This window comes from Buceros rhinoceros, unplaced genomic scaffold, assembly GCF_000710305.1.
Source record: "Buceros rhinoceros silvestris isolate BGI_N320 unplaced genomic scaffold, ASM71030v1 scaffold16484, whole genome shotgun sequence".
In the NCBI taxonomy this organism is placed as follows: Eukaryota; Metazoa; Chordata; class Aves; order Bucerotiformes; family Bucerotidae; genus Buceros; species Buceros rhinoceros.
Genome location: NW_010406645.1, coordinates 8,299 through 18,868, shown reverse-complemented (window position 1 = coordinate 18,868; position 10,570 = coordinate 8,299). Strand labels below are relative to the sequence as shown.

The window sequence follows — 10,570 nt, the reverse complement described above, 5'->3', positions numbered from 1 at the left end:
AGAGACATTTAGCATTCTTTTTCTTCTGAAACCACACAAGAGTAGAAAAACTCCTGAAGTTTTCACCCATGCAGCCCACTAACATTATGTTGGCCATGTTGTGGATGCCAACAAATAAAAACAGTGTTAATTTCCAGACCTTATCTAAAATAAAAAGTTTGGTACCATTTTGTTCCTTTCCTGTCTGTGCCCTTTAGCAACTGCCACAAACAGAAGCAAGGAAAACACATCCCGAGACAGAAGTCATCGATGCCCAGTTATGTTACTAAATCATCCAACTCCTCCCACTGAAGTCCCTAACACACACTATATATAAACTTCTACCTTCTTTGTTATTCTTCTCCTTTCCGTCTCACATTATTTGCAGAACTAACGCAGCTCTCTTTAGGAGCAAAGAAGATCTTACGCTGACCTAAAAACAATACAACTGGGCAGAACAGAAAGGGGCAATTCCCTGCCGTGATCATGTCTGCAGCAGGGACAGGGAAGGCTCCCAGCCTCCACACTGGTCAGTGCCCTGCACAGGAGGCAAGCAAGGAGGGGGAGATGCAGAAAGGATGATTTTAAACACAAGGACTTTCACCACCTATGATAGAGAAACTAGCATATTCTCCTGTAGGAAAGGATTCCTTTGCTTCTCTTTCACTTCTTTTGGGGCAAGGCAAAGGGAGAGAGATGAGAGAGCGAGCGAATTGGTTTCTGTCCCTGTGCAACCCCACCCAGGCCCAGATACTGATCTCCTTTTGGATGAGAACCCCTTCCTGGCCTCCGCACCCAGGGCCTGGGAAATAACATCCAACAGCTGCACTAATCTCTCCCACTTGCTGCAGATGAGTGATGGAGAAGCAGCAGCGCTGTGGATGCTGCTCCTGCCTCCCTCCTGGGGATCCCCGTAGGTCCTGCCACTGTCCTGCAATGACTGTTCCTGCCTTCTTCCCCCGCGGCAACACCACGTGTCTGACCCCAAAGGACCTGCTGCTCTCCTATTTCCACCTCGCCCAATGCTATGGGTCAGTGCCGAAACCACAAGCGACACAGTAGCACTGGGAACCAGCTCCCTGTTGGGTTCCCCTCCCCTTTCCCAGCACATAGTGGGGTGGACACAGCTCACCAAAAATTCAGTGCATGTTGCTTCACCTCCTCAGCAAAGGCAGGACTTTTCTTGTCACTTCTCCTCCCTCCCTCCTTCCCACTGGCAGTCCCACAACATGTTCCACTGCTCCCTTTAATCCTCTCCCTCAAAGAAGCCACCTTTGGGTGCAGCAAAGGCTGAAACTGCCGCACCAGCCCTTCTATTAATAGAGGGATGCACAACACTATGTGCATTCCTACAGCCACACTGTGGTCCAGGCAAGAAAAGTACCATGTAGGAGCCAAGGCAGGACTAATATAAACCAGGGTGATGTTGTGCGTCAGAAACGTGTCAGCATGTGGCCAAGCCAGTGTACTGGCACGCAGTCACAGTCTATGAAGTGAAGTTACCTGCTGTAAGGTTTAACAGAAAGGCATGAGCCATCCTGTGCCATCTTTTAACTTTCTTCGAGTGAGCGAAGAAAAATCAGGAGAAAGATTTCACTTCTTCCCATGTACCAGCCACACTTTAACTGTGCCAGATTTAAACACCTTCACCCCCACGGAACCCCAGATTACTCCACCATTTACTAGCAGAACAGAACTAGCATGAACCTAAGTACAAACAAAGGGAAAACAGGAGCTCACCTGCAGTCACTTGCACAAGTGGTTCATTTCTCACAATGACCTTTTTTTTAATAGAGGTCAAAGTTTTAAAAACTAGAAGTGGCTGGACAGAATCACAGAGCAAGACTGAAGATCAACATAAATAATAATGAAGGGTTTAATAACTAAGGCAAGCACACCTGGGGGGAAAAAAAAAGCATGACCAGTACAGCCCTCTACAGCTACCAAAACTGGAAGCTGTGCTGCATCCAGAATAAAAGTCATTACTTATTTTATAAACCAAGTCAAGTGGATCTTTGGGGTGAGAAAAGGAAAGCTCTTCCCACCATCTAACACATCTTTCAAGTACGGAAGGCAATACTTGTGTATTTTTAAAATTAATGGCAAGAGTTAAAAAAAATACATCTACGTGTCTATCATGATGAAAAAGCGACACCACTTTTCACAGGTAACATAAAAAGAAATACACCTACAGGCGCTGGTCTATCCTATATCCATCCACTGATGACAACAGGGCTCACAAACAGCTGCAGCCAAATCAGGGCTGAACACCCCAGCTCTGCCGTATGCTCGCAGGTAAGCTGAGCTCAGTGCACAGACACGACTGCTCACACAGCAAGCAGCAGCCAGCACTGACAGCGTCTGCATACGAACAAACCTGTCATCAGGATCAGGCAGGCAGGCTAATCACCTGTTTTGGTTCAGCCCTCTTTGCCTCCTGCATTCCCTTTTACGAGAAGCCCTCCTCTACAGTTGGCTTTGCATTTTGCCCACTTTCTATTCTTGCAGCAGAGCGAAGATACTCAGCACCATGTGACAGGCCACACAGCTTCACATGAGAGTGTCTCTCCCTGTGCCCATTCACTAGCTGGTATTTTTACCCGGCTGCTCTGGATTCCCAGCCTCCTTGCACAATGAGCTCCCTGATGGGAACTAACCACTTCTAGGCCAGCACTGGACTCGCGCTGCTCTTCAGATGCTTCCCATCTCTCTTCTCTAACAGAAACTTCAGTAAGCACTTACCATGCAGTTCTGGTCTGCTTTGCAAGCCAGCATCCAGACAGTTGCTTGACCCACGGATTTTATTTCTCCATTTGCTCAGTAAAAGGGTGTATTCACCAGCTTGCTTGCATACCCCCTCTTCTGCCTTATCAATGTTAAACGTTGCATTGTACCACAGCGTATTTTTGGTCGTAGCATTTAGCAGAGCTGGATTTCATCATTGCCAGCTGTCTCATGGAATTGCTCCTGCACTGAAAATGCTGCCAGCAGAGATCAGGATTAGGTTCCTAATTCCTATCAGCAAGACATCGCGCAAGCAGCTTGCAGAACAGAGCAGGAGAGTCAGCCGCACTGGCCATGCTGCCAACTGACTTTCCTGCGCCTCCATCCTTGGCTATACCAAGTCTTGCAGCGCTGACTCTGTTAGAATTCAGGAACTCTAGCAGCAGTTCCTATCTCAACTATTCTGGCTGGTGCCACCTCAAACAATAAGTAAGAAGGGAAGTATCCAAGCCAAAGGGTAATGTGCCAAAAGCAAAGGTCAAGGAGGTCCATGAACATGCTGAAGTGCTCTCCATCTCTCTCTCAGTACTCAACAATTGTGTAGGGTACAACAGCCTCAGAATTATCCAGCTGCATTAAAACAGCACAGTGTTTTGTACTGTGAAGTGCTAACAAGGAACAAGGCTCATCTAGGTGCACACCGAGAGCTGTGCCAGAGATAGTAGTATCAAATTTTACAATGCTGCATGAAGACTTGTCATTCATACCTCGAGTTGCTTCCAGTAACAGTAGTTAGTAGTTACAATTACTAGGAAAAAACTTGCCCTCCCCACCACGAATCCGTGGGTTTGTCTCCCAAGTAATATAAATTGCAAGCGACACTTAGTTTTCAAATGCATTCACTCCTGTAAGTCTGCAACACTAACATCCTCTCCCCACAAAAGGTTGACCGCACATAGAAAGCAATGTGCTTCACAAAAATGAAGTCAGGATTATTTCCTGCTATGTAAGGAGAGGAAAGGTAGAAACTGAATTCCTAAAGTTGCTCAAGTAGGCATTGGCAAAAACAGGAATGAAACTTCAGGGGCTTTTTCTGGTGTTTTTTTCTTTCTTTTCCACCTGGTACAACATAATTTTACTCAGTCACATTGCTGCTCCGTGCACAACTTAGTCTTGCATTAGTCTTTTCTACTGATGCTAACGATTGAAACAGTCTCTGTACACTTTAAATTTACGGTAAAGTATTTTCTTGGCTATTTTATTTCTGATAAAAGCTGATGTGCGAAAATGCCCTGAAGAACAGTAACTGAGCAATAAACTTCTAATGTTATAAGTAGATGGAATAATTTTGACTTCCTCTTGTCTTGACTTGAGAGAGGTTGCTCATGTGCATTGACTAAAACTGAGGCTAAGGCTGAGACGTAGCTCCAGGTGCCTTGCAGCATCCCACCACCTGTCACCACGCCCTGAGGAATGGGGATGTGCTGGCAAAGGGGGAAACCTGGTGACCAGCCCGTCTGCAAAGCAAGCTGCATGTGACATCCTGTGAAACAGCTCACCTGCAAAGTCCAGGCGACTATTCCTAGGGCATTTAATCATCCACTCTTTTTGAGTGAAGCCAAGTAACAGCAAAACACAGCAACAGCATTTTCCACCTGGAAGTGTTTTTGGAAGCAAGAGCTCACAGTGGTTATCCTGGCAAAACTGGAGGCAGACACCAGTGGTCAGGCTGTCCTGACACTTCCATTCCTGGATCTGAGCTCTCCTGTTGCCAGGCCTGTAACCGGTCTCACTGTCCAGAACAGCAGCTCTCCATGGCGGCGTTTAACCTCTAGCCAACTTGACTACAAGTTTCAGCAAAACCTGGGTAGGCTGTTTTGAAGAACACGGTAGACTGTGAATGTCTTTTGGTTTTCTTTGTTTGGAAGCACATTACCTCGGGGCAAGAGAACTGCTTTTGCTGTCCTTGTGAAAATATGCCTGGGATTTGGCAAGTTACAAAGCTCAACATATTATATCACTGTTTGGACATGCTCTGTAAAAGGTCAAAAAAATTAATCTACCCTCAATCCATTCACGGCAACAGGCAGCTACTGGTTCCGGTCACCAGGTCAGCTCACTGACTGAGGCAGAGGGTGTCTAACACTCTGAAATACCTATTTCTTTCTTTTTATGTCTCCTATAGAAAGTTAGCAAAACCAAATCCTGTAACTGAAGGCAATGCTACACCAAACCAGATGTGATCAGGAAGTTCCCATAACACTCATTAAGATCCAGGCTTTTACCATGTTAAAACTAAACAATTATCCCTGCTGAGAACTGATGTGGAAACATGTCTCTAAGAAAGGAGGTAACCGTAACATTACCACCCCCTCCCTGTTCCTCTCCTTGGGAAGATACATACACGGGCATAAGAGGCAGCACAAACATCTTGCTGCTGTGAGGAAGGAAAAATTAAAACCCCTTTATCTGCTAGTACAGATGGCACTGTCAGAAGCCTCCTGGAGGAGGACAGGGAATATAAAGGGTATACTCTGGCTGCGGTGAAACCCGACAGAGGAATTCTACAGTGCACACTCTTTTGGAAAAGCCACTCATTTTACTTAAAGCCTGTTCCATTGTACTGAAATCCTCACATCTCCTTTGCTTGCACTGCTGATGCTGCTCCGAACTGTCTGTCAGGCGACCTTACAAGCACATTACCACGTTTGACAGCAAACCTCCACCACAAAAGCTGCCAGAGAAGTTACTCTGCTTGGTGAGGTTTTGAATTTTCCCCACTGGCTGCCCAGCATTTTTGCTCTCTGCTAATTATATCAACACTCAGACACAATCTGAGGCCCCGGCTGTAGGGCAACAGACACCGTCTTTAAATAATCCAGGTAGAGAGGCCAAGGGGCTCCGAAAGTACCCCCAGGCCACCTCCCACTGCTAATGGGGACTGCACGGGGACTGCAGACTTCCTCACTGGGACCAGCTCACGTCACTAATCAGGGTACAGGACCCAGGGCTTCAAAGGGACAGAGGCAAGGTGGGGGTGTCCATAATGCATGAAGGAGATGCAGTGCCACAGCCCACTGTCAGCGGGACAAAGCCCTATTATTGCTCCCAAGAACAGGGCAGTTCTTACCGTAATTAGAAGACAAAGATGCACAATTTAGGATTTTACATAATCAAGAGATGCTCTCCCAAGCGGGAGCCCCTCTCACACAATCAGTGGATTAAGGGTTGTTTATTCTGCTGCGATAAACAATGAGGTGCTCCCGCTTGGGGCTTTACATGGAAGAGCAGCACTGGGACAGCAGTGCGGGCTGCCTTTTCATCGGACTCGAGCAGCTAACCCCACCAGCAAGGGCTGTGCATTTGACAGGACCTGGAAGGGTAATGGCCCACCCTGGGAATTAGCTGCTCACACACTGATGGGGGCTGCCAGACCGCCTCACCTTTGCTGCTTCTTAGCAGAGGGGGAGCTGAGGCTGGGGGCAGGAGGCTGCCTGTACACAACGGCACGACAAGGGCAGGATTAGAGGACCACAAGGAAGCCCGGCAGAGGCTGTCGCTGGTGACGCACCCCTGAAGGAAGGCTGGCACCTCCTCCAAGACAATGCACCACTCCAGGACCCAGGTTTGCAATTGTTTAATACAAACTCCCGGGGCAGCAAAAACGAGTTAGATGTTTCTCTGTGGTTTACAATCAAAGGCATGGCTAGGCAGATTGAGCATTGTTGATTTTTGGTCAGGACAAGTATCCCAGCACAGACTGTCTTAAAGCAATAGCTCCAAACTGCTGCCAGACCCAGAGCATCTGGTTCTGGGATGCACAACATCTGACTCCTGCCTCACAGAAATCCTGTTCAAGTGACTCTACTATTACAATACTGGCAATAAAAAGAGACTGAGGGTGTTCTGCTCCCTGCCCTTTGTTCACAGCACAGCTGCTACGCTTTTTTGGTTTTTTGAACTTTAAGGAGAGTTCCTCCTCCTTGTCTTCTACTACAAGGGAACACCAGGATTTGACAAACGTCTTCTAACATTTTGCAGTTTGCTCCCCTACCGTGAGCACACCCATACGCAGGTGCCTCCTGCTCTAATACTCCCTTTTCTTCATTTCTTTCACTCAAAAAACCACCCCTAAGCCTCACCGAGAGGAATCGTTTCAGTCACCTGAACTCCGGACCTGGCATGCCACAGGCAGCGTATCTTGTCGAATCCTACAAACAGTCTTGCAGAATTTTGGGAACCTGGAATTACTGCCCTTGCCTGCCAAGGATTTTAACCCATTTCTTTTGGGGTGAAGAGTGACCTTAACAGGAGTCCAGACTGCTCTGCTTACCAGAGGATTTTCTGTTAGGTTGGGCAAAGCAGACAGTGTCATTTGACTTGTCTAGACTAAGACAAAAGGTGTGTTTTAAACCAGATAGGCAGGACAAGCTGCATTTGAGTATGTTAGCTGACCAGGGAAAACCACTGCTTCCTTGTCCTGCCCTATCTCCGCTGGCATGTCTTAAATTTTTAAAGCAAGAATTTGACAAAAAAACCCCTTACCATTGTCTAGACAAGTCCATAAAGAGCAGCATCCCAGCACCACCCCTCACTCTTGCCCACATAATCGAGGCTTTGATTTAAGGACATGTTTTAGTCTTTGCTGCTCAACACAAGGGTAGCAAAAATCCATTTAAGGAGGATAACATCCAAAAGCAAGTCTCCTAAACCTAGAGAAATTGCTCTATGAATTGGAACAGCATGTCTGCATGGCCAGCACGGCCTTCTGCCTTGCCACGGCAGTCCACGAAGCTGCCAGACTGGAAGGATATGCACTACTCAAAGTAAGAGAACCCAGCTCACTGCTCAGGTCCATGGCATGGAACTTCACAAAGAGGTCATATCTTCACAGAAGCTTCAAAAGGAGGCTAACGCCAGGATAAGCCTAATATAATAGCCACTTTCTCCAAAGCGTAAGTGTGCAGCAGAATTTTCTCAGACTCCCTTTTGCGGTTGTTGCAGAGCTTTTACCAGACAACAACTGTTTCAGTTTTGCTCTATAATGAAAATTTACTTCATTTACAGCAAACTCCATTTAATTAACTACTACTTGCTGGACCAAGTTTAGGGAAAGGAGTTGGAACACCCTTTCCAATAACTGCAGCACTTAAAAAGCCTTTAAAAATGAGTTTGCACCTATTTACCAAGGTTTCCTAACTCAAAAAAAACCTGGACAATGTATTAGAATTAATCCCATCTAATAGAATGGAATGGCCCGGCTCCATGCCATTTCATTAAGAAACTTTATTCAGGAGAGAGTGTTAACACTTCAGAAGCTGAATTCTGCATCCTTCCAAAAAGATCACTAGAGCCCAATGTCCCAAAATAAGCCTAAAACACTGGAAAGCTTTTGCAAATGGACAATCTCCTTCTCTAAAAGAGCAGCTTTTCTATGTGTTTAAACTAGACTTGGAATATCTCTTTTCTGTATCCTCATGTATCTGGCTCTACTTTTTCCTGTGGTAAAAAACAGGAAATAAGAAAGTATCAGGGGTCCCAGGGGCAATTACTTGAACCAAACACAACACCCAAGCACATTCCCAAACAATTAATAACTAATTTTCCTTATTAAGAGAAGCTGATATAAGCCAAAATCCAAATTATTCCCTAACCTCAACAGGCAGAAAAGCATAACACAGTTTAGTGCAAATCTGGAACCAGAAACTCATCTATCTTCACTCACTCACATGACAGACAACAAAACCTTCACATCCAGCCGCTGCCCTCTCCCCATGTAAAATAATTCAATAGGTTAGTACCTCAATACTTTTATCAAGTTTTGCTTCGTTTTAAGCATCTTTAGTTTAACTCGTTAAAATTTTGCAGAGTTGGCATTTTATAGTTTTATATAACAACAATGATTTGGAGGGAAGGAAGGGGTGCTTTAATTTCTTGTAAAGAGTTTCCCAGCTATTAACTGTCCAGATTTCCTGTATTTGCAAAAAAAAAAAAAAAAATTAAGCCTTAGCGTACCCTGGTGACACAATATGAGGCAGAAACATTTAAAAACTTGTTCAAAATCACGAAGCGGGGCAGTTAACAGTGCAGGGGGCTGAACAGCTCCTGCCCCTCCCCAGCAGGCTCCCTCAGGCCATCTGGTGACCAGAAACACTTCCAGGACTTTTTCTTACCTCAATGAATTATCTGGATGTGTCTCCATGTGGGACTCCAGCCCATACTTGCAAAAAAAATCTTTGAAACACACTGGACAATGATAAACTTCCTCCTCAGCTTTCTTATCCCCTTCACCGGCGTGACCATCCTCGACAACCTTCAGAGAGAGGGGAAAAAAACCTCAGCAGACTATACTTTAAGCAAGGAACTAAACAAGCAATCCATTCAAAGTTGTGCTCTTAAAAACGAAGTAGTGGGCTTCGTACGTAACTCTGCTGCAGGCAACCAGAGATGACTCATTTTGGCAACAGAGAGGTAAGCGACAGAGGCTCTGCACGTGTGTGCACAACAGAGAAGGGGCGGCAGGATGAGAGGAAGCATGTGGCGAAGTCACAGACACATCAGTTCTAATGAGAAACTGCGACGTGCACAACTTCTGAACCTGTGTGTTTATACACCACTGAGCTAGCATTCCTTCCCCTTCAGAGAGCCAGGAGAGCTGTCAGCCTAAATTACTTATGCCACTGAGATACTGCCAACTGCTAACTCAAGTGGTCCAGGGAAAAGCAATGAACTTCTGCATGTTTTCTATAGCCCCCTTCTGATTACAAGGAGAAAAGCACACACAGAACAAGGGATATGGCACTAAATGGAACTGCTACTAAATTGCCATTTAGAGATAGGAAGTGGAAAGGGTCGAGTTAAGTTTGGCAGCCACCATACATTGTATATAAACGACTGAAATGCACTAAAATATGGCATAAACAAAACCCTAATGGAAACGTCTGGCCTTCCAATAAATATTTTCTGGTTGTTCTTGCAACTCCAGTAATGCAGGATTATGCTCCTGTGAAAGGGAAATGTACTACATATTTATTTAATTTTTTCCTCTGGATCAAGACAAAACCAGACTTAAGCTGTTGCTGCTTTTGAAGTAAACACTATTCTTCTAAAAGTTCCAATCACCGTCTTGCAAGACTACTATGAATTAAGTGAGAGGGAAAAAAAAAAAACCTCAGGAGGAAAGCTGCTGTAGCAAAATAATAGTTCATCCTATTGTCATCCAACATCAATTACCTAATATAAATCATAAGCAAACCCCAAAATTTAAACAATAAATAATTGAAAGAATTGAATTCTTTCAATGCCTGAAATTAGAAATCCATTTTCAATCTCCGACAACAGCGTTGGCTACACAGGGAAAGCACATCGCATCTGAAAATACACACAGGGCTGTAACAGGACCACATTTCTGTATTGCTGTGCTGCCCCCATGAACTCAATAGCTAACAGTTCAGAAGGCAGCCAGGAATGTCTTTTGCTTCACGCCCCACAAAGAACCTTTTTCGCAGGTGTCCTCTCCTCTCGGTCCATCTCAGCATCGTGACTAAACTTCCGTTTCGAAGATAATCGCCTGCGCTTCAGGGGCGATGGGGGAGTTGTGCTTGCTGTGCTGTTTGGATCCTTCTCATGAATCTTCATGTGCCTGAGCAGGAGGGGCAAGAAGACACCGTCAGCAGGCGAATCGAGGTGGAACGTCCGCGTAATAAAGCGCCCCATCTCCAGCTGGCTCCCACATCGATCTGTATAGCCAGCGTCAGAGCAACGCTTCTTAAATACATTTGTTTCCTTCTCGCTCTTAACACGCTGGTACACCCCAATTTTGAAATGCAACCGCAACCTTGAACTCTAGCTCTGTCTGGCCACACTG

The 10,570-nt window shown here is 45.6% G+C and overlaps 1 protein-coding gene across 1 annotated transcript in view; it reads right to left on the bottom strand.

Moving 5' to 3' along the window:
* The window catches only part of RREB1 (ras responsive element binding protein 1), a gene marked incomplete at its 5' end in the record, with an annotated part of 36,390 nt that extends 26,045 nt beyond the window's left edge, over window positions 1–10,345 (bottom strand). The window contains 2 exons of the mRNA XM_010134206.1: window positions 8,877–9,016; window positions 10,201–10,345. Coding sequence (XP_010132508.1) covers window positions 8,877–9,016; window positions 10,201–10,345 — 285 coding nt within the window. The remainder of the gene's footprint in view (window positions 1–8,876; window positions 9,017–10,200) is intronic.
* Between the last annotated feature and the right edge of the window lie 225 nt (window positions 10,346–10,570).